Source organism: Sinocyclocheilus rhinocerous, unplaced genomic scaffold, assembly GCF_001515625.1.
Source record: "Sinocyclocheilus rhinocerous isolate Xijiao unplaced genomic scaffold, SAMN03320098_v1.1 scaffold1053, whole genome shotgun sequence".
Classification (NCBI taxonomy): domain Eukaryota; kingdom Metazoa; phylum Chordata; class Actinopteri; order Cypriniformes; family Cyprinidae; genus Sinocyclocheilus; species Sinocyclocheilus rhinocerous.
This window is the reverse complement of record NW_015638958.1, coordinates 1895010-1919340: the sequence shown is the minus strand read 5'-3', so window position 1 is coordinate 1919340 and position 24331 is coordinate 1895010. Positions and strand designations below refer to the sequence as shown.

Below are 24331 nucleotides of genomic sequence, written 5' to 3'. Positions count from 1 at the left end.
ATATGACCAAATTCTCAAAAAGGGAAAGTTGACAGATTAGAATAGCTTTTATTGCAAATGTACTGCCACTTCTATATTTATTTCTTACGTAATCTTAAAATAGGCCCATAAACGAGTTACATTTTATCTCATGACACAATGGATGTTGACGCATGGCTGTGGCAAGCCAATTTAACATTTAACCTAACTGCCATCTGTTTCTGTTGGTAGTACACATTAGTGCTTTTTAAAATTACTATTAACTACTCCAATAATCATCGTATAGAAATCGTATTTAATTTGATTCATTTATTTTTATTTAAATGTTTTAATTAGATTTTTTTTATTTGAATGTGAATACTTATCCATCGGATATTAGCATTTATTTTTCTGCTACTATCCCAAATAGTGACAAATAACTATTCCATTGTTACAGAAATTAATTACATCTTTTCCCACCATTGAGTTCTATGGTTCATGTCAGCTATTCACTAATATGCTTTGCAGTTTCACACCAATTTTGCTGGTATCTATTTTAGGTTTAATAGTTAATTAATAAACATAATTATTAGATACTAGTACCTATTTCTGAGACACTGGTTTCTGTCAAAATTGTAATATTTCTTATCTCATTGTTTACTTGCTTTTTTACTTGTTAGGCCTATATGTCAGCATGGTTAATTTATAGGAATTAGAAATCTTACTAGTAAGAATAAAAATGTTAACAATTGGAGTACAGCCTAATGTCTAGGCACTATAAATGAGTAGTACCATAAAAGGTAGCACAGTTAGTTACTAGTAAGGAATGCATGTTAAACCCGCTTGCCATAACTGTCTGACATATTACACTTATGCGTGGCATGGCCTAATTTCCAACCACCCACCAAATGCTCAAAGAAAACGTAGAAAATGAAGCATGTCGGAGCATGTGACTGTTAATCGAGACCAATAAATTGTGTTTTCTGCTCATATGATTTATTGTGGTCGGCTACCTTGCAAAGCACGAGCGATCTCTCTAAAATGGAGGAAGTTACGCCTTTGTTAGGACAAGGAAACAAATGGCGTGAGGGTTAAAAAGCAAATGCTCACTGTTGTGTATTCCATGCGCCCAACACGCACCGCGTCGACTGTGACTGTATGCAGGACGCATTTGGGACCAAGTTAAACTTGCGTTTGCTTGCACATTGTCCACATGCATTTAGAGTAAGTGAGAGATGTACCTGGGAAATATTGAATCGGGTTAAGTGGATGTGAATGTATACTGACTGGGGGTTGGGTGTGCTATGCCGATTGGTCGCTCTCACCAGCACACACACACGCAGGCAGTCAGGGCTTGTTTTAACACACATACAACCAGGGGCACACTCGGCAAGCGCGGCATACAATCATGTATTTTAATAGAAATCGTGGCCGCTGAAAAACGTGCTTTCGATGCATTGACGTGGTGCTTCGGGGGAAGGTGACAGGCGCTCAGTTTAATTCTCGTTTATTTATTAATGTCCATTTTTGATGTCGGAGAGAGAAATGAGTGCCGAGGCCGGGCCTAGTGCAAATGCTGCTGGGATTTTGCATATCCGCTTTCACAAATTGACAAAAAGTAACGCTACATGCTCGAATTTGAAGGGCTTTCCGGTGGTTTTGTCGGGTTAAAAAGCAAATGCTCACTGTTGTGTATTCCATGCGCCCAACACGCACCGCGTCGACTGTGACTGTATGCAGGACGCATTTGGGACCAAGTTAAACTTGCGTTTGCTTGCACATTGTCCACATGCATTTAGAGTAAGTGAGAGATGTACCTGGGAAATATTGAATCGGGTTAAGTGGATGTGAATGTATACTGACTGGGGGTTGGGTGTGCTATGCCGATTGGTCGCTCTCACCAGCACACACACACGCAGGCAGTCAGGGCTTGTTTTAACACACATACAACCAGGGGCACACTCGGCAAGCGCGGCATACAATCATGTATTTTAATAGAAATCGTGGCCGCTGAAAAACGTGCTTTCGATGCATTGACGTGGTGCTTCGGGGGAAGGTGACAGGCGCTCAGTTTAATTCTCGTTTATTTATTAATGTCCATTTTTGATGTCGGAGAGAGAAATGAGTGCCGAGGCCGGGCCTAGTGCAAATGCTGCTGGGATTTTGCATATCCGCTTTCACAAATTGACAAAAAGTAACGCTACATGCTCGAATTTGAAGGGCTTTCCGGTGGTTTTGTCGTGACCGAGTCGTAAATGGTAAGAAACCGGCGATTTCTCTCATGTAACGTTACCTTTTGTATTTGGTGCGTTTTTCATCTCACCGTCGTGGGTGACTTTACTGCTGTACGACTGTATGGGAACTGTTGAAGCACATGATGATAATGTAACATTCTTTACTAGCGTTTTCACACTGAAATCGCAGCAGAGGTCATCTTTAAACAGTCCAGTAGGGGCATATCGAAGTGTCTTTGACATAACGATTCATGTTGAGTTTTTCAATTTCTCTTATCTTTGTCTTGATGGATTCTTGACAAGACGGCCTACGAGGCTTGCGACTTAAACCCGAATAGCCACCTTGTTACAAAATCCCGTTTATGATGCTAGCTATGTTTTGGAACATGATAGCTGGTTTCTAGCCGGTTTAAGATGGTCATTAGCTGGTCGACCAGCTTTCATGCTTCAAACAACATTATGGCCACCTTAAACTGGCATGTGGTAAGCTGGTCAAAGATGGTCTTCCAGCTCGCACCAGTTAGAAACCAGCTAGCAGTTTAATCTGCATTTTCAGCAGGAATATCGCACGTGCATGGTGGTGTTTTGCAACATTACAGTGTTTTTGCTGTCAAAATGTCATGTTAATGTAGAATCATCTTGTCTCCTGCATAATTGTTTTAAATTAGATTGCAAAGTTCAGTTTAATGCACAACTCATTAAGTGTTTTTTTTTATCCGTTTGCAACAAACCTTTCAGGAGTTAAGAAAAGCCTGGGTTATTATTCTTTAGGTCATCTTAAAAAAAAAAAAAAATTCTTAAAGCATTTCCCTGTATTTTGTTGCAGGATGAAGCCATGACAACATGAATCAGTCCTACAAAGTGGCTGGCAGGGATGGCTCGGAGTGTCGTGGTGATCCACAGGAGACCAAGGCCCTTGATAGCCGCATCAGCTCCTGTGGACACCAGAGCACAAAGCAACAGGGGGACCAGGGGTCTGCCATGCATTTCTTAAACTCTGGCTACAAACTCTCGGCATCGCCGTTTGTGTACAATCAGAGAGAATCCACCTCCAACTACAGTCCGCTGAGGAGACTTCAGGATCTGACCACTATGGTGAACCATCCCGACATGAGTTTGCAGGACAAGGACTTTCACGGACGAAGTAAATTGCTCAAGCACAATCCCATCGGCGGAGGAGAGTTCGGAATAGGCCTTTATCACACGTCCAATTCGCAAGGAAACACTGACAGGACTACTATTCAGGATCTGGACAAAAATGGTTTCTCACCAGTAAGCTCTGATAGCTTGGAACATTTTCCATCCATCTCAAATGGAATTTTGCATTTTGAGTCAACCCTGTTTGATAGTGGGGACAGCAAGGATAATGATGAGGAGGAGCATGATAGGGGTAATGCGGTGGCACCGTTTAAAGACATGTCAAAGAAGTGCCTGAAAAGAAATCTGGCAAATATAAAGGCTCCTAGCAGCCACAGGCTGGACCTAAGTACAAACAAACATGGAAGTTGTAACCTTGTTTCTAAAAATACAGTGAAGTCTAACCCTCCTGGTAGTTCCTCAAATTTGCCTGTCGAGGTCATGATGGAGGATTTTGACAGTATGGATGATTATTCAGACAGTGACTGTGATCTACCCAGCACTGAGAACAGTGCTTCAATATTCAACTCCGGTCTCTCTAAAAGACCAAATTCACCCAGTGACTCCCATTCGAATCCTGTAAGATGTTTTTACGTTCATCATATTTCTTATTTTGTTGTCTTGATTGTGTTTTTTCCCTAACAGGTGTACGAGTTATATTGTTAAAGAGTTTCCACCTAAGAATGCAGGAAGGAAAATCCATTATTTTTTTGTATACAGTGTATATGTACATGCATATACATATACACTGCATATATATTCATGCGCGCGCACACACACACACACACACACACACGCAGTGGGGTCCAAAGGTTCAAAACCACATTGAAAATCTGTTATTTAAACCTTGAAACAAAATTTATTAAATTCAAAGAAATGTTATGACGTTTTTGAAGATTATGAACAATTTCTAAGTTACTAATCTGGAAACCAAATTTGTGACCTTGATCATGTGACCTAATATGTTTTTGTTTCCACTAAAGCAAAAAGTTTCAAATCACACTGGATAACATGATGTTTAGGTTTTACTCAAATATGTGGAGCATCTCAAGTGCTTCTCTGATTAAAGCAAAATAAAGTTGTTTTGTATTGGAAAATGGTATGCTATCAAGTAATGAAAGCTATATAAGCAATGAAAAGGCTTATATGCTAAATATAAGCATTTTCATTAGCAGTCTCAGATTTTTGGATCCCACTGTATGTATTATTATTCAATTATGTAAGTACGCATTTATTTTGCACACTCTTTACACAAGCATTAAGAAATATTTGAAAACCAAATGTGTAGTATAACAAAGGTCTTGGTACATTTTTTTAAATCAAGCAACCAAGCAGAATCACTTCTGTCAGTTGACCACAGTAATTGGCTGATGCAGATAATATCAAAATGAAAAGTCGGTCTACTTTTTGTTTAATTTAATGAACAGTGCAGCCAAAATATGCATTATTTTTGGCATATGTGCTAATAAGTAGCACAATATTTATATCAACATAATTGCATGGTTCCTTAGATAAAAGTGTGTAATTGCATGGTTCCTTATTTGAAAGTGTTTTTTTTTTTTCCATCTTAATATGCAGAAACCGAACTCATTCATAAGTATATTTGGCTGAAAAGTATAAACACTGGCACTATCAAAACATTGCTTTGCCTCAACAACTTTGTCTTAACCAGTATTTGGAGTTTTTTGACCATTGCACACGGGGGGAGTGTTTGGGGAACTTGTTTGAAAACTGCCATTATTTTTGCAATTCAGTGTGGTGGCGTTTGTGGTGTATAAATTACACACTTCGACTTCAGCAACATATTTGCTACTTGTAGGCAGAGGTATGTTTATTTATAGCTGGTATTGCCCAGTTGTTTTTAAATTACAAGTTGTCATAGATGGAAGTCATTTGTATTACACTTCCTCAAGCTGAACACCTCTTGAACCACACAGTTGCACTGAATCTTTGAGTAGGAGCTTGACTTCATTTTTTCCCATTGGAGCAGAGGTGTAGGCTAAGTGCTTGTTGGTTCATTCTTCTTTTGTGAAACGTAGTATGGTGGGTTGCAGTTAGGCTGTCACCCACAAATGGCTCTTTGCAAGGTGAAAGTATCTGAAATGTTAAAAGAGTAGCCTAAACAAACAACTCAAGCTGTCTTGACTCATGTTATTGATGATTAATGAATGATGATTAAACTGACAACTTTCTATTTTAACCCAAAGTCCAACAGCCCAAAGAAGAAGCAGCTCCCAGGTATAAAGTACTCTGTTGAAGATGTTGTGTGGGCCAAATTCAACCGCAGACCCTGGTGGCCTTGTCATGTAACCACTGACCCACAGATTGAAGTCCACACCAAAATGAAAGGTGATCTCTTTTGTTTTAATCACCTTTTGTATGACTAATACAAAACTAGTGGATGCCTAATTTCACATGGTTGATGTAACACTTCTGTAACGGGACATGCTATTGACATAATATAGTTAGTTATCTTTTTTTTTTTTATGTCTTACAAGGTTAAATTAAATATTATAACATTTTCTTGCAGATCCTAGTCGTCGGCCATGTCGTCTCTATTTTGTCAGAATGTTTGGGGAGATCTTAGACCAAGCTTGGGTCCCGGCAAAAGCCACTTTTCCTTTTGAAGGAGGTCATCAGTTTGAAAAACTGCCTGTACTTAGACGAAGAGGAAGACAGAAGGACAAAGATTACAAATACACGGTAAAGCTAACTTGCAACTGTTTTGTTCTTATATTTTGAAAAATGAGTGCTTATGATCAAATGACATTTAATGCTTTTGATAGAAAGTTTATGAATTTTGTTCATTCTACAGGTTCCCAAACGTCTAATGCCATCATGGAAAGCTAGTGTCTTGGAGGCAGAGGCAGCACTGACCAAACAGTTAAATAGCGAACCTCCATTGTTTTTAATTCGGGATGTGCACATGCCTATTACAGAAGACAAGGCACCAAAAAGTCCTGCTTGCCCGACATCTACTACCCAGTCCACATTACCAAGCTCACTTTTGTCCAATGTACTAGATGCATCCATTAAGAACAAAGGAAAACCTGGCACTGGAAGCAAAAAGAAGGCAACTAAGAAGAACGGCTCAACTGTAAAATCTCCTGTGAAACTAATTGTAAACTCTTTATCATCTAAACCATTATCAATCACTTCATCGGACAGCTACAAACCTTCCACAGCTGCCGAACGGCACAAACCAGACCCCCTAGATAGTCCGTATTCAGATATTGACTCTGTCCCGAGGATTCTGTGTCCCAAACGTTCACAGCAATTGCCACAGGAAGAGGCGGTGAAGGAACTGAGCACTAAACATAAGAAAGTACAGCCAAGTAAAAAGATGAAAAAAGCCAACGTGGATAAGCCGGTGAAGAAGACAGAGGCTGGTTCAAAATGCACAACCAACAGTAAGCTAAAGAAGTCAACACCCAAAGAAAAAACACTTAGGGCTACGAACTCCAGACAGAAGAAAAGCAGTTCCCCAGGGTCCTCAGATGGGTCTTTTGCCATGCACTCTTTCTATTTACCTGCCAGCACTGGCTTAATCTCAAGAGCACTTGCCGCCAGTGAAGAAACCAAGGAGAAAGATTTAAGTCAGGAGCCAAAATCTCGCTCCCCATGTGCTGGCGATGAACGATCAGAGTTTTACAACAAGTGCTCATCCCCCACCAACCATTCTGAGTTGTCAAAACAACAATGGCAGGTAAAAACAGAGGCCAGCGAAGAGTCCACAGATGCCTCTATCTCTCACACACCGCCAAACCCAACTCTTACTAAGTTTACAAGAATCCAAAATGAGGACGTTCAGAATGGACCTCGACATAAAGGTTCCAAGTCAGATGTGACTGAATCCTCCCTCAATTCCGTTAAAATCAAAAACGAGAGCATGATCTCAGACACTTCATCTTCGTCCTTCCCGTCTCCCTCCATCTCTCCCATGGACGCTTTCCAGGATATAAAGGAGCTTTCTTTCAGGTCTCTTGTCAAAGAGGAATGCAGCTCAGGAGAACCTTCGCTCCGTGCGGATTCGAACTACAAATTCAGCACTTTCCTAATGCTCCTGAAGGATCTGCACGACAGCCGGGAGAAGGAAGGGAAACCTTTAACCCTTCCTCCCACATCTCCATCCTCTCTCATCAGGGAAGAACCTTCTCTTATCCCACCTGGAGAAGAAACAACAAATGAGGTGCTTTGTGAAAAGGACTGGAAGGCGATTGCGGATCAGAACAGTCGGCAGGGAAAGACATCAATGCCAAACAGCTCAAAAAAGAGCAAGGCTAAGCCGAAATCATCTGTGAAAAAGGAGACGCAAAAACACGATGGTGGGAACAATTTCGTTTCTCCACTGAAAAAGCAGAACTCATCAGCAGGTTTGGATGCACTTGAAAAGAGTTTGCCTCTGTTAGGGGAACTTTCCAACTCTCACCATGATGCTGTTCCTGATGTCTGTGGCAAAGGCACCATCTCCAAGGTTGCTCCTAAAAAGCGGTGGCAAACATTTGAGTCTGGCATTGGGAAAAGCACCAAGCCAAAGAGCGATCCGGTTGGTTTGAATCAAGATGTAGTGAAGGAGTCCACGGAGCTAAATGGAGTTTAAGTGCTCATCCCCCACCAACCATTCTGAGTTGTCAAAACAACAATGGCAGGTAAAAACAGAGGCCAGCGAAGAGTCCACAGATGCCTCTATCTCTCACACACCGCCAAACCCAACTCTTACTAAGTTTACAAGAATCCAAAATGAGGACGTTCAGAATGGACCTCGACATAAAGGTTCCAAGTCAGATGTGAATGAATCCTCCCTCAATTCCGTTAAAATCAAAAACGAGAGCATGATCTCAGACACTTCATCTTCGTCCTTCCCGTCTCCCTCCATCTCTCCCATGGACGCTTTCCAGGATATAAAGGAGCTTTCTTTCAGGTCTCTTGTCAAAGAGGAATGCAGCTCAGGAGAACCTTCGCTCCGTGCGGATTCGAACTACAAATTCAGCACTTTCCTAATGCTCCTGAAGGATCTGCACGACAGCCGGGAGAAGGAAGGGAAACCTTTAACCCTTCCTCCCACATCTCCATCCTCTCTCATCAGGGAAGAACCTTCTCTTATCCCACCTGGAGAAGAAACAACAAATGAGGTGCTTTGTGAAAAGGACTGGAAGGCGATTGCGGATCAGAACAGTCGGCAGGGAAAGACATCAATGCCAAACAGCTCAAAAAAGAGCAAGGCTAAGCCGAAATCATCTGTGAAAAAGGAGACGCAAAAACACGATGGTGGGAACAATTTCGTTTCTCCACTGAAAAAGCAGAACTCATCAGCAGGTTTGGATGCACTTGAAAAGAGTTTGCCTCTGTTAGGGGAACTTTCCAACTCTCACCATGATGCTGTTCCTGATGTCTGTGGCAAGGGCACCATCTCCAAGGTTGCTCCTAAAAAGCGGTGGCAAACATTTGAGTCTGGCATTGGGAAAAGCACCAAGCCAAAGAGCGATCCGGTTGGTTTGAATCAAGATGTAGTGAAGGAGTCCACGGAGCTAAATGGAGTTTTCAAAGACAGTCTTGAAGAAACGGCTCATTCTGACATCCCTGATAAAAAAGATGCTTCAGGTAACTGAAATATTAGATTAAGTCTCAAAAGTTATGTTTAATGTTAAAAGTTAAATGTTTTATGCTAAATTCAATGCATTTTTAATGATTCTGTTCTCAGAAAACAAAAGGCTCAGAAAACCAAGCAAGAGGCTGATTGAATGCAGTGAAGAATATGAACAAATATTTTCCACAAAGAAAAAAGCAAAGAAAACTCCAGAGTCCTGTAAAACGGTAAGCTGTTTCTTCAACTCTTTACATTGTTTCTGTTGATCCAGTGGGCTTCAAACCACAGAATTTTTTTTTTTTTTAGCAATTAAAATTTATTTTCAGTAATTCATCGAAAAATGAACATTCTGTCATCCTCATGTAATTTAAGACATATTTTACTTTCTTCCATGGACACAAAAGCAGAATTTTGGATGTTATAATATTTTGCTCTTCTCCATACAACAAAAGTGGATACAAGAATTATCAGGCCTGCAAAATGACAAAAAACTTATATAAATTGCAGTTTCTTTCGTAGTCTCATTCATGCTTGCATTCAATTCAAATGCATGCAAGAGCCAATGATGTTTGGTGTTATTGACATTGACTTGTGACACAACATGCAACACGAGGTGCCAAGTTTGAATATACACAAATGAGATTTGAGAGCATAGGCTATAATTGATGGGTGCAATTTTCCATACAAAAAGGTACTAAAATGATGTCATAATTCAGTTTTGAGTGAGGTATTTGTAACGTGCACCAACTGTATTTCTATATGTGAATAATGTTATTTCATACCTTTCCTGAAGGGATCTTTGATCGCCAACACTAATGCTGAGCAGCCGGCACCTGAGCAGATCGCGCCTGATGCTTTAAGCTCTTCACCTGAAAAACCCTCTGAGCAGGCCACACCAGAGGAGCAGAAAGAACCAGAAGATGGTCTGGTATCACCTTCAGCACCATTATCGCCATCCTGTGGAGACCCATCGCTAAACAGAGAGTCATGTGAGAAGAAATCTGGTAAGAATGTATAGTTTAAGGTAGTGCTGGGCAGTATTACCAAAAATTTATATCACGGTATTTTTCAAAATTATACCGGTTTCACGGTACATGACGGTATTTTTTTTTTCATGCATGACCGGGTGTTAACCATATTTTCTACTGATTGAGAGAGGAAATACTGCAGTATATTGACTTGGAATGCCCTATTTTACTGTCATGATGAGTGAATATTGTCAAAAAATACCACACTAAATAGTGACTAAACACGACCCCTTTTAATACATGTTAACCAGGAGTCACTCTCATTTATAATCGCAGCATCGTCTGATAAAATCAACATGCATCTACACTAAAGAGCGGCTATGCGGTTGTTTTAGCTATATTACTTTTTTGTCTCATGCAGCGCACTGCCTGCGTCTCAGTAACAAACTTAAAAAAACAACAAACAAAAAAGTGCATGTGCTATGAACTACGCTCATATTTATAATTCCATACAATCAGTAAGCGACAGGTGCTAGGAAACGCTGTTTTGTACTCATTTATTGACGAATCGGCTGCGGTGCGGCCAACTGAATGCGCTGCTTCTCTGCCGTTCACTGCACAGAACAGACGCCGAGAGAGGTGACACTTCTCCGGGAAATTCAGACCTCGCACTCGCGGGACAGCACTGGTGAAATCTTCCAACTGAACCATAGCGGGACCCCTTTCAAACAGTGTTGCGTTCCGAACGTTGTTTAAGCGACATACACCGCTTTGCGGTATTTAAAAAATTCATATCATAACAAAAATAAACACCGGTATTCGGTATGAACCGGTATACCGCCCAGCACTAGTTTAAGGCACTTTACTTTACTTGTAAATGTCAGCTGTAGGTATAAACATATTTTATATTGCTGTTGCAGCATCCTCAGATAGAAAGAGAGCATGTAAGACTGTGCATAAAATTCTAGACTGCACCGTTGAGGGGGATTCTGTAAAGGTCCCAAAGAAAGAGGTTAGTGGTCTGTATGATTTCTAAAAAAAATATTAAATGTTTTGGGGTCTTCTGTATTTGCTTTTATGTATATATTTTTTCTTTTTACCTCTGTTAAATCAGGAGAGTAAACACCAAGATAATAGCCCAGATGAATCAGATCTCAAAGATTTGCAGGTAATGCTATGGGGTGTACTTTATATGGAATTTGTTTTTTAGTAATGTATATACAGTAGTCAACATTTGAAGTGGATCAAAACCTTTCATCAAAGTTGTCCTAAAACCAAAACAAATAATAAGTGTAAGTATAATAAGTATACAGTAACTTTAAAATCATTTGCAAACTAGTTCAATTAGTTTATAGTTAATTCATAGTTTATAAACTGTAGTCTGTACATTGTTAATACACTAATAGGTTATGTACAAAAATAGCGAGTTCTTCATACATTGTCATGTTTTATTACGTTTTATTATCCTTTGTTGCCAACTTTTTAACCATACCTAACTCATGTACAGTATTTATATCCATAGTAAAGGAGTTGTTAATTGTTGATTAGAGATTAGGTCTCAGAAAATACTAAAATAAAGGCAATAACTTACCTTTATGAGACATTAATTGCATTAATAGTGAGCGTTCCTAAAATGTTTACAAATATATTAAGCATAAATGTCTATCAGTTCTCTTTGCACGTAAGAATTACTTGACATTTCTTAACTATTAATTAATAACTTTTTTAATAACTTTTTTAACTTGAGGTGACAATGAAGAACTCACTATTTGTACATTTGTACATAGACTACGATTTAGAAACAGTTAACTACAAACTAATAGTTGATTTAAAAGTACTTTTACTGTATACTTTATTTGTTCTTTATACTGTATATTTTTTTACTTTTTAAATAAATGTATTTTTTAACACAAATTTAACCATTATAAAATTTTATATAAAAAATGTAGACACTCTGACGAGCAACACTACTGAGATATATAAATATTTTGTATTTATTTATTTTTAACAGAAACGAGAAGAGCCTGGACCTAGACCGTTAAGCCCCTGTGCTGCATCAGGTTTGTTTTCTCATGAGTGACTTTTGTCATTATATTCATGTATTTGTTGTATTTTATTGCAAATATTGTAATTGATCCACCATTCTATTTTCCAAAAATTTACAGTATTAAAACGATATTTATTTCTGTCATCCTTAGCAGCACCACAAAGTGAAGATGAAATAAGAACATCGTCCCCAATCCAGCCGGACACACCCAGTGTCTGCCAGATCCAGCTTGAAGAAGATCAGTGCAGCCCATCAAAGTCTCAGGCAAAGGAGTCACACACAAATGGCGAGGACTCCCTGATCTCTGAGGTTATTATTATTAGCTGCACATTTTTCGTCAGTCTAAGATTATTATGTCATCACTTATCCTCGTGATTCAAACCTCATGATGATCTAGCTTCTTCCTTGTTTTGATTCATTGATTCATCATGGTGAGATATATCTCTATTTATAGAGTTATATAACTGTTTTTTGTGTTTAATTTTCAGGTTTTTGATGCAGGACTGAATGATAGTGCTTTTTCAAGCAGAGATTCTTTATCAGGTGACTTATCAGGACTCTCAACCAATAGAAAATCAGGGGAGAAAGGGGGAGGTGCGTCATTGAAGGAGAATGTTTGCCAGGTAAAAATCTTTATATATATATATATATATATATATCAAATAATAGACAATGTAATTTCACCTTCATGTATATGTTTGCTTTATGAGCTTTATTTTAGGGATGCACCGAATGTTCCGCAGTGTGGAAGCATTTAAAACTGTCCGAGAAAGATGCAGCGATAGATTGTTTAGTACTGTATTGCATGCCTTTGATGAGAGGAGGAAGGGGTGGTTGTTGCTGGTTACTGTATGATGATTGAAATCACGAAATGCCCTTAAACAATTATGTTTTCTAATACATGCACAAATTGCATGTATTCTGACAGTGCAGCATGAGCTCGTTAGCCAGGATTCAAAGTCCAAAGAATGAGGAAAATCTGTGCTGTGATACTCATCAGTTGCGCAGTAACATTTTAATTAATTTTTACAAGGCATGTGACAATGTGAAATGTGCGACAAACATCTTCCCAAATTCATAATGAGAATCATTTATAAATCTGCTGTTGTCAACAAAAAGAGGCACTGAGGTCTTCCTGCGGGGTTCCGCCAAAATAAAAGCTGAGGAAAAAGCAAGAAGTCCATCAACATTCATAAATGTTAGTATTGTAATTTTACTGTTGTTCTGTAAAATAAAATAAAAAATACAGTAGAAAAGTAAGATAAAAGTAATAATAATAATTACTCTAAAATAAATATTACTAATAATAACTCCTCTATTAATACATTTATTATAAAATTCACACATAGTGTTCAAATTGGGTTCTATAATATTTTCTAATGTTTTAAAAAGTCTCTTCTGCTCAGCAAGACTGCATTTATTTGTACAGTAAAAAGTACATGCCTGATTCAAGAAGGGGGTCTCAAAAATGGGCAAAAAATATTATTTTACTAGCTTATTAATTTTAAGTTAAATTGTGCTTTGTTTGTATAATGTCTGCGAGAGTGTTAAAAAATGTTCAGTGTTAAATATTTTTAAATTGTTGTTTTGCAATTAATTTTTTCTTTGAAAAGCAAGACAAAACAGTAAAAAGCACATTTTACTCGGTGCGGAAACGATCTCTGCGCTGCTGCAGATGCACCGCTCGTGGAACGCACTGCCGGACAGCAACCGTGTGCAGTGTGCACAACATGAGCGTGGAAAAAATAAGCACCACATTCGCACTGCAAACGGAGTAAATAGAGTGTTAAAAAATGTTCAGTGTTAAATATTTTTAAATTGTTGTTTTGCAATTAATTTTTTCTTTGAAAAGCAAGACAAAACAGTAAAAACCATATTTTGACTATTTAATTTATGCAATGGTGAAAACAACTGGCAAAATACATGTGGGAAAAATGCAAAAAAAAAACGTGTTCAGTATTTGGTGTTTCATTTTGTTCGGTTTCAGCTTCGGCCAAGAATTTTCGTTTCGATGCATCCCTACTTTATTTGCTTAATTGGTTTTACACTGATACTTTGATTTTTATTTATTTATTCACTTTGATTTATTTATTCACCTTCACTTTGATATTTATTTATTTATTTTAAAATTGATACTTTTATTTGGCACAGATGGATTCAAATGAACTGAAAAGATAGTTGAGACTTATAATGTTTCTAGATTTATAATGTTTTAAATAAACGTTTTTTACCTTTCTGTTCATAAAAGAATCCTTAAAAAGTAGGGGTGCTCCAATCAGGATTTTTGAGACCGATTGCCGATCACAGAAAGCAGTATCTGCCGATACCGATCACCGAACACTGGCAAGAATTAAAAAGTAATGCAATTTATAAACTTTAGTGACGATGTGACACTGCCTCGATTGTGCAAGTGACAATTCCTGTGTCAACTGTGCAGCGTGCAGCTCGCTTATAGTGCAGACGCGATGTGTGGTGATTTGAAGACATTTGCGTATTTTGAGAGAGAGCACGTGTGGTGATTCACTCACGCTTTTTGTGAAATTGCGTCTCACACAAGGTTTTCAAATTACTTTATAAGTTATTTAATTAAGAAATATGAAGGTGAGTACCTCACCTTCAGCATTATAATTATTTCACCTGCGCCGGACAGAGACTGAGACAGTGCCGCTGCATGTCGTGCCAAACCTCTCACAGCAGACGCTTCATCAGCTTTAGATCGGTTTTTTGAGATCGGCCTTTTTAGAGACCGCCGATCAATCATCCCAAAGCGATTATCGGCCGATTGTGATCAGTAGCCGATCAATCGGAGCACCCCTATTAAAAAGACACTGTGTTGTGAAGACTGGAGTAATGATGCTGAATATTCAGCTTTGTCATCACAGAAATAAATTACATTTTAAAATATATTGAATTAGTAAAGAGTTATTTTAAATAGTAATATTTCAAAATATTACCTTTACTGATTTGATCAAATTAATTCAGCCTTGTGAGCTTTAAAAGAGACGTCTTCCAAAATCATTTACAGTCTTACCAACCCGCAACTTTTGAATGGTAGTGTTTGTCCTAAAAATCAGTGTAAAACTGTTTTTGGATTATGTCTTGTAGGTATGTGAGAAAACCGGTGAACTGCTCCTCTGTGAGGGGCAGTGCTGTGGTGCCTTCCATCTGCAGTGCATTGGCCTCACTGAGACCCCTAAAGGCCGGTTTATCTGCCAAGAGTGTAAGACAGGTGAGTAACCAGTCCATAACCAATATATCAGCCAAGCTATTTGGCCATTTTGAAACTGTTAGGATTGATTGATAACAGTCCTCTTAGACAAATATTAGTTTGTGTCCTTTGTGTCAGTTCCGAAAATCTTCTGACGGCATTGCCAATGATTAAAATCGTTTCCTATTTTTAGAATATTCTAGTTTGAGTTAATAAAAACTCATTTCATTTTAGCAATTTTGTTCTTAATTATGATTCTAACCATACACACTCTAATAATGATATTGTGATGCACTCAAAAATCCAGTTGCAGTCCAAGATATACAAGTGAACACAATTTCTTTGTGTGTCTTTCCTGTTCTTCCTTCCTGTAGGTGTGCACACGTGTTTTGTGTGTAAAAAGCCTGACAAGGAGGTCAGGAGGTGTATGATCCCTGTGTGTGGGAAGTTTTATCACATGGAATGCATACTGAAATATTCCCCCACTGTCGCTCAGAACCGCGGCTTCCGCTGCTCCCTCCACGTCTGTCTGGCTTGCTTCATCACCAACCCTGCCAACCCTGGTATCTCCAAAGGTGACATTCAGATATTGCATTTGCAAAGATTATTAAAAAATAAAATCTGTTGTTTCTACGCATAACAAAAGCATGATTTTGTGTCATTGATCACAACTTGTCCATCTCACAGGTCGCTTGACCCGCTGCGTCCGCTGCCCTGTGGCCTACCACGCCAATGACTACTGTATGGCTGCCGGCAGCATCCCATTGGCCAATAACAGCTTCCTGTGCCCCAACCACTTCACTCCACGCAAAGGGTGCAAAAACCATGAACACATCAACGTTAGCTGGTGTTTTGTGTGTTCTGAAGGTATGCAGTCCAGTCCTCATAGATCTCTTATTAGTGGTGCTTGCTAAGGCTATTATTTTCCAAGTTGGAAAAGACTCTGTTATAGTGAGGACAGAGCAAACATTTTACTACGGTTGTTTATTACAATTCCATTTGTTTTCTGTCTCTCCCTATAGGAGGAAGTCTGCTCTGCTGTGAATCTTGCCCTGCTGCCTTTCACCGTGAGTGTCTGAACATTGACATGCCCCAGGGAAGCTGGTTCTGTAACGACTGTCGAGCGGGAAAGAAACCCCACTACAAGGACATTCTGTGGGTCAAAGTGGGCCGCTACAGGTTTGTGTGTTGTTTCACCAGTACCACTTTCCCCTGAAAATTACAGTGCAATATTGATGATGTTCACTGACGCATTTCTGACCTTTTGTTCCAGGTGGTGGCCTGCTGAAGTGACTCAACCAAAAAACGTTCCTGAGAACATCTACCGCATGCGGCATGAGGTGGGGGAGTTTCCTGTGCACTTCTTTGGCTCCAAAGACTACGTGTGGACATATCAGGCTCGCTGTTTTCCCTACATGGAAGGGGATGCCAACAATAAGGAAAAAATGGGAAAGGGTGCAGATGCTGTCTATAAGTTAGGTAATTTTACACTCCAGCAGTTATCTAAAATAGTTAATTGACATAATTAGGTTATTAGGTGCAGTTGGAAAATGAGCCTATTTTCAAAAATAGTGGAGTGTTTCTTTAGTACTCACACTTAATATCAAAACATATTTGCTATCTAAAATATGTGGAGCGGGATTTTGAAAAAATAAATATAATATTTTGACATATTATGATATTATATAACAATGTATATTGACATTTTGAAGCTGTTTGGACCAACTTGACATGGACTTTTGTAACATGTTGGAAATCTGATTAATCTGCTGTATCTTGACACTTTATCACATTATGACAGTATGAAAACAAATGTTTGTTTTATATATAAAAGTTTGTCACTGTAGAAATGTGAGTAATTAATATATATATGCTGATACCACTTAAAGCCTGCCAGTTGAAACAACTATTGATTAGAGTTTACAATGGCTACGTTCACACTGCAGGCAAATGTGGCCCAAATCCGATTTTTTTTTGCTCACATGTGACTCAGATCTGTTTTTGTCATGACAGTGTGAACAGCACAAACCGCATGGAATCTGATCTTTTCCATTCCGATTTGTGCCACTTCCATATGTGGTACTAAATCCAATACATGTCAGATGTTTTGCAATGCAACCGCAGAGTGAACAGTCATGCCGGATTGCATGCGACTTTTACGTCACTCTAGATCGACATTCGTCATAATTCGGGAGACACTTCAAAGATTTTTACATACCCAAAGTTGTCAAGACAGTTGCGGAAGTGGAAGTGTAATGTGTCAGAACTCATAAGAATTACAGTGACAACTCTATATATAAACAAAACATGAGGGCTCGTATCATAAAAGCTTCAAAACTCTGCTGCCTTTTGTCACATCCTTGTCTTTATTTTTCATAATGCCTGCACATAATTTTGCCAGATTCAGCGGCAGATTACACTATAAATAAACGCATAATCGCTTACTTTATGTCCTCCGTGTTTACTTCCGTATGACAGCACGCTGCGCAAGGTGTTGCCAAATCCACAGTTTCCCTGCGGAATTAGCAGAATTTCCAGCAGAATTAGGCTACTTTTCCACCGTTGCCGTGGGATGTTTCTCAACTTCGTGGGTCGACGCGACCCCACTAACGCGATATTTATCCCCCTGAACATGGTTGTGCTAGTTTTGGACTAGTTTTGAGAAGCAATTGGGCGGATTTTGTTGTGTAAACCTGGAAACCCTGTGCGTATTGTTCTTTTGCGCATGCGGGTCAGTTCAGAACCATGATCTGTTCACACTGTAAAACTGATATTGGCCACATTTAAAACAACAAATCGGATCTGAGAAAAAAATCGGAATTGAGCACTAAGGCTCGCAGTGTGAACGTAGCCAATGTGGATTCTTTCAATATTGAGAGCAAAGTGGTTTAAAGAGTAATTTGTCGTCTTTTTCTCAGCTTTAAATGAAGCAGCCGAAAGATTCAGGGAACTGCAGGCAGAGAAGGAGATGAGACAGCTTCAAGAAGACCGGAAGAATGACAAGAAACCTCCGCCATACAAACACATTAAGGTAATAATGTCAAATGCTTTAACACAATTTGACAATTTTTGTGTATTTACTCGCATATCATTTCAAAAATCCACGTTACTCAAATTCTCCTTTTGTGTTCCATGAAAAAATAACTTTTTAATGTCATGAAGGCGAGGGTTGTCCTTCAAGACTTCAGTGTTGTGTTGATCTCCCATTCTTAAAATTGGCCTAATGCTGGCTTCTCAGAGAGTGACACTGATCTCATGTTATCTCTCATGAACACTGATCGATTTTCACGCAGGTGAACAGACCGATAGGGAAAGTGCAAATCATCACGGCAGATCTGTCTGAGATCCCACGCTGCAACTGCAAAGCTGAAGACGAGAACCCGTGTGGCATTGACTCGGAGTGCATCAACCGCATGCTAATGTACGAGTGTCATTCTCAAGTGTGTCCAGCAGCGACTCGCTGTCAGAACCAAAGCTTCACCAAACGCCAGTACACCGAGGTGGAGATCTTCAGGACACTGTCGCGTGGTTGGGGTTTACGCAGTGTGTCTGACATCAAGAAGGTGGGCTGTATTGACTTGCTGATTTATTTGAGAGATATAATACACACAGAGCTGGGTAGATTACTTACTGATTCCAAATTACATGACAAAAATTGTAGTTAGTAACGCCATCCAGTACATTACACATTTTAGGTCATATAATCAGACTACTTTTAGATTACTTTTGACCTATTTTGTTATTTCACATTGATTTAAATAGGAAAATTAATCAAAATAAAACACTTACTGAAAAAATGAAATATTTTATTTGTTTACCTGCATGTCATGTGACCATAACCAATGTCAGAGAACCATGAACATGCAAATGTGATACTTCATTATTAAAATATTTCAATAAACTTTAAATTCTTTAAACAAAAATATATTAGCTGAAAGAGGATCAGATGACAAGTTGGTGAATTTGTGCATTTTAATGTTTGAAAGACACCTTCCAAAGTAATACATGGTAAAATGAGTGATGATTCAAATAAAAATTAATGGGTTTCTTTAGTAGTTGATGCCATGTTGAAACACTTCTTAAACCTGAAATGATTTTTGTTGTCAAATGCTGTGTAGCCACCTGACTAGTTACTGATCTCTGTGTGGATGAACTTTCTGAGTGTATATAAGCAGTAGGTTGTTTTAGAAAGGAAAATCTAAAAGATGAAAAAGAGGAATTAGGGAGAATCAATCAATTCTGAATAAATGATTTCTATTGTGTAAATAATATGTTATCATGTAATCCCTAAGAAAGTAACTGTAGTCGGATTACGAGTATTTTAAAATGTATTTGAATATAATTACAAGTATTTAATATTGGGAATCTGATTACGTAATCCAGATTAGTTACTACCCAGCTCTGAACACACACATATTAGACTTATTATGTCTCTCTTCCTTATTTAATTACATTACATTACTCCACCATAGGGAGCTTTTGTGAATGAGTATGTTGGAGAGGTCATTGACGAAGAGGAGTGTCGAGCCAGGATCAAACATGCACAGGAGAACAACATCTGCAACTTCTACATGCTCACACTGGATAAGGTCAGTCACCTGAGGCAATTCTCAATCCAGATTATCCTGATAACATGTTCTCCACTTACCTAGACACTGGGCTCTGTTTTCTGTGTATGTGCAGGATCGGATCATAGATGCCGGGCCGAAGGGAAACCAGTCCCGTTTTATGAACCACAGCTGCCAGCCGAACTGTGAGACACAGAAGTGGACGGTGAATGGAGACACCAGAGTTGGGCTGTTTGCATTGGAGGACATTCCTACAGGTGAGTTTGAATCTAGATAATATGGTAATAGAAAGGGGTGAATGTTTGTTTAATAGGTTTGTTGGCTGTTCTCAGGTGTTGAACTCACTTTTAACTATAACTTGGAGTGTCTTGGTAATGGGAAGACAGTGTGTAAATGTGGAGCGCCCAACTGCAGCGGATTCCTTGGTGTCAGACCAAAGGTATGGCATGCTGCGTGTATTATAGGGTTGTTTTAAAGGTATATTCAGGGTTAAAGTTGGTGTACTCAATGTGACAACTTTCTCTTCAGAATCAACCCTCATCTGATGACAAGGTGCGCAAACTGAAAAAGAAGGTTGCGGTGAAGCGCAAGAGCCAGTTGGAGGTCAGCAAGGAGCGCGAGGATGAATGTTTCTTCTGTGGTGATGGCGGGCAGATTGTGTCTTGTAAGAAGCCTGGCTGCCCCAAGGTCTATCATGCCGACTGTCTGAATCTGTCCAGGAGACCTGCAGGTGAGTGACTCATTTTCAAATAGCACGAGTCACTTTTAACTATTTTGTTTTAACATGTTTCATTGTCAAGGTATTTGCCTTGTTCTGAAGTTTATGATGTGTTTCTTTCATGGTGAGCTCTATTTTTCTTTTGTTTTTATGTATTTTGTATTAAAACAGGAAGTTGGGGTGTCCTCTAAAAACCAACAACAACAAAAAAGATGAAAGCCTTTAGTTTACACTAATGTTTAAAAGTTTAGGAGAAATCTTTAATGTTGAAAGAAAATTGTGTTAATGAATGTTAAAGAAATCTCTTATGCTTACCAAGGTTGCAATTATTTGACCAAAATATAGTAAAAAGTAATATAACAGTAATATTGTGAAGTATAGTTACAATTTTAACGGTTTTAAATATATATATTTTTTAATGTAAAGTTTTATTTATTCCTGTGTTGGCAAAGTTGAATTTTCAATAGCCATTACTCCAGTCGTCAGTGTCACATGATCTTTCAGAAATCATTCTAATATGCTGATTTGGTGCACATGAAACATTTCTTAGTATTATTAATATTGTTCTGCTTAATATTTTTGTCGAAATGGAAAGTTCAAAATAATAACATTTATGGAAATAGAAAGTTCAAAAGAACAACATTTTATTTGAAATTAAATTTTTTTGTAACAAATTGTAAAAAATTTTTTATTATTATTTATTTATAACCCCTCAAACTGTGGCAAAACAATGGTTTTGCTGCTTGCTATTACTAGTTTGAGACAGGACGTATTTTATATAATTTTTTATATAAATTGACCCTTATGAATGGTTTTGTGGTCCAGGATCACATATTTGTTTTTTCTTTCTGGTTAAAACTATGGCTATCAATAGAGGAAAATAATCACAATTAATCTCCTGATTTCTTACCAGTCTATAGAAAGCATGGTAATACAAAACTTGAAATGTTTTTAAAAAATTGTTTTAACTTAACATATTTAAAAACAAACAGTAAAACATTCACTTTACTTTTACAAACTGTTGTTTGCTTAAATTCTTTTCAGCATTTTAAAGGAATTTTCTTGCTTTAGTAATGGTAAATAATTGAAAAACTCTCCCACTATTGGCTATTCGGTCAGCTCGGGATTTTATTCAAGCTAAATCATGATTGAATCTGCCTTATATGCATTTTTCAGGCCGCTGGGAGTGTCCATGGCATCAGTGTAATGTGTGTAGAAGGGAGGCGGCGTCCTACTGCGAGATGTGTCCCAACTCCTACTGCAAACAGCACCGTGAGGGAATGCTGTTCATATCCAAACTGGACGGCAAGCTGTCCTGCAGCGATCATGACCCATGCGGCCCCGATCCTCTGGAACCGGGTGAAATTCGAGAGTACGTGCCCGGTACACCTATCCTACCCCCTCCGCCCAATATGTCAGTGTCAGGCAGAATACCCCTGCCTGCCTTACCGCCTGCTGCTCCGCTCTTCATTCCCGCCCCCAGCAGACCTGCGTTCCAAGCCCAAAGAGACCCGTATGCAGACGAGGTAGTGGACAATGTGGTTTTGCCATCCTCTTCTCCTAAGGACATCAAGGAGGAAGATATGAGCGATGAAGGCGAGGTGATGGAAGGGGTGATCGGGGATGAAGGGGAAGATGAAGGCCTTGAGGTCGTGGATGATGATGAAGAAATGGACTACGGAGGGATGGGATTCGAAGACGAGGAGGAAGAAAAGGAAGAGGAGGACTGGGGAGATGAATATGTGAATGATGACTTCGAAGACACTGAGGACTTGGGGGAAGTGGAGGGGGACGACCAGGAATCATCATGGGATGAGTTTGTCGAAGGAGAAAAGTGAGCTCTGCTGCATTTATGCTAGACATCCATCTCTCGCACACAAACTCTCTCTGATGGGCACAGCAGGTGGCCTGTAGGGAAAGTCAACTGCCGTTTTTCCGGTTGGTGCCCAGCTGAACTTTTGAGAATGATGGACATCAGCTTGCCTTCTCAACCCAAGTCCTCTTGGAAAAGTCCATAAAGAGGGTTGGACCTGGTGCTGTGGGACTGTGACTTTTTTTTCAGTCCTTTTGTTGGAATTTAATTAGTGTCTGGTGCTCTTTTGTGCTTTTTTTTACATTTTCCTCCTTGACTTGTTTACATTCTCTGATTTACACAGAAAGATGACCTCACGGAGGATTGAAATGGGGCACCACAAACCATACGGTTGTGTCTTAACGAAATCTGCATAGATTTTGATTACGCTTCATTGACATAGAAAAGAGAACATAAAGCAGCAGATAAGTAATGTTTAGTCCCTTCACCAGGTGATTACATAGCTACATCATTAGGCCAAAAATGGCTCCACGGGTCACGGTACTGGAAATTATTTCTTCAGGTCTGTCTGTTAGTATCACAGAGTGGCTACATGAGAATGAATAATAGGCAACCTAGTACATTTTTTAGCTGATTTGTGAATGAAAAAAAAAAGAGTAGTACTATCAAAAAGGACAAGGAAGTATGACATTCCCAGCATCATCCTGCTTCATTTCAATCATGCACTTTTTTGTTGCATTTGTGTTTGTCATTTTACTTCAGACAATATGTCAAGACTAAAGAAACTTAGTCGTTTTAAGTTTTTGTAAAGTCTAGAGGAGTGATTGTATCACCTTTCATTCTCCATGCTTGTGGCCTTTGAGTCTTGAAAGCTTTTAGGAAAGATGAGTTTGTACTTCTTAGATAAGATGGATGTTACAAAAGACCTATTTGTACTTTCTCCAGTTACTTAAACTCAACCACCATCTCAAAATACTGTTCAAAAATCTCCAGATGCCTCATTGCAGTAACCATTCAGAATGTCAGAGAATGTTGACACGTTGTGTTACAAATCTGCGGGTTATGTTTTCCTGCTATTTGTATTTGTATGTGTCTATGAGCAGGTTAACTTTAAAAGGTGCCTCTGAATGTTTTGCACTCTTTCAGAGATCAGGAGAAATTCAAAGCGTCTTTTATATTCATGAATCCAAGCTGTTCATTCAACATACTGTGTTGATCTGCCTGATGAAACTTATGGCAGTTCATTGTTGGCTGCTTTGTCATCCTCTATTAAGACTCAAGCAATCATATTTATTTAAGGGATGCAGACAACCCCTTAAAAATGCATATTTAGACAAATAAATGCCCTAAATGATTTTTATTTTCATTACAGATATCATCATACTGGAGCCTATTTTTGTTTCCAGTAGTCATATTTTGGTTTAATTTTGCAACATTATGATTTATGAACCTATATGAAAATTTCCCTCACCATCACTTGATTCTCAAAAATTATGAAAGCACCTTTTGTTTTAAACATCGTTGTGCACCAGGTACAATTCCTGATTGAAAAACTGCCTCATGTAATGAAGTAATGTTCATATTCACAGAACCTTTTTGGAACCTATTTCCATCACTGATATTGTACAATATGTTTTCAATGCCTTTAGGCCTTACACATTATTTCTGATTCTGTAACTTTGCAACCTAATCACGCGGATGCTTTTTTTAAAAAGCTTTTTTTTTTCTTTAGCATCATCATCAACCTTTGTACTTTGCTTAGCTCTGTGTTTCTTCAAACTTTTTGTCTCTTTGTATTTATGGTCCTTGTATAATCTTTTTCACTCGTTTTTTTGTTCCTTGTTTCTTGTATGTTTGTTAAATATGCTGCTGTGTTTCAGCGCTATGGGCCCTTGACACCATGAACAGAACGAAATGCAGATGAGAGTTTCCTGACGACATTTGGGCAAAAAGTTTGCTGCCATGTTAGAGACCCATGACTTTGTACTGTACCATAATAAATATTATAAGTAAAATTTTACAATAGACAGCATTTTTTTCTGTTTTTTATCAGCCGTCCTTATGAGGTATATGTGGATCAAACTAGATATAGT

The 24331-nt window shown here is 38.7% G+C and overlaps 1 protein-coding gene across 3 annotated transcripts; it reads left to right on the top strand.

Moving 5' to 3' along the window:
- Window positions 1–1861: 1861 nt before the first annotated feature.
- On the top strand, window positions 1862–22881 carry LOC107750369 (histone-lysine N-methyltransferase, H3 lysine-36 and H4 lysine-20 specific-like). 3 transcript variants are annotated; one of them, XM_016565733.1, is made up of 25 exons: window positions 1862–2014; window positions 3019–3908; window positions 5537–5678; window positions 5860–6032; window positions 6145–7014; window positions 7958–8930; window positions 9031–9143; window positions 9710–9920; window positions 10805–10896; window positions 10999–11052; window positions 11896–11944; window positions 12083–12240; window positions 12420–12554; window positions 15037–15160; window positions 15514–15714; window positions 15827–16006; window positions 16162–16318; window positions 16413–16618; window positions 18058–18170; window positions 18433–18702; window positions 19612–19728; window positions 19823–19964; window positions 20040–20146; window positions 20236–20437; window positions 21602–22881. In XM_016565733.1, the coding sequence occupies exons 2-25, from the start codon at window positions 3036–3038 to the stop codon at window positions 22261–22263; spliced, it is 6324 nt and encodes a 2107-aa protein (XP_016421219.1). In that variant the 5' UTR covers window positions 1862–2014; window positions 3019–3035; the 3' UTR covers window positions 22264–22881. The 3 variants fall into 3 exon arrangements, with proteins under 3 accessions (XP_016421219.1, XP_016421220.1, XP_016421218.1); XM_016565734.1 differs by having other exon boundaries at window positions 1862–2216; window positions 12086–12240; XM_016565732.1 differs by having other exon boundaries at window positions 1862–2216.
- The last annotated feature ends 1450 nt before the right edge of the window (window positions 22882–24331 follow it).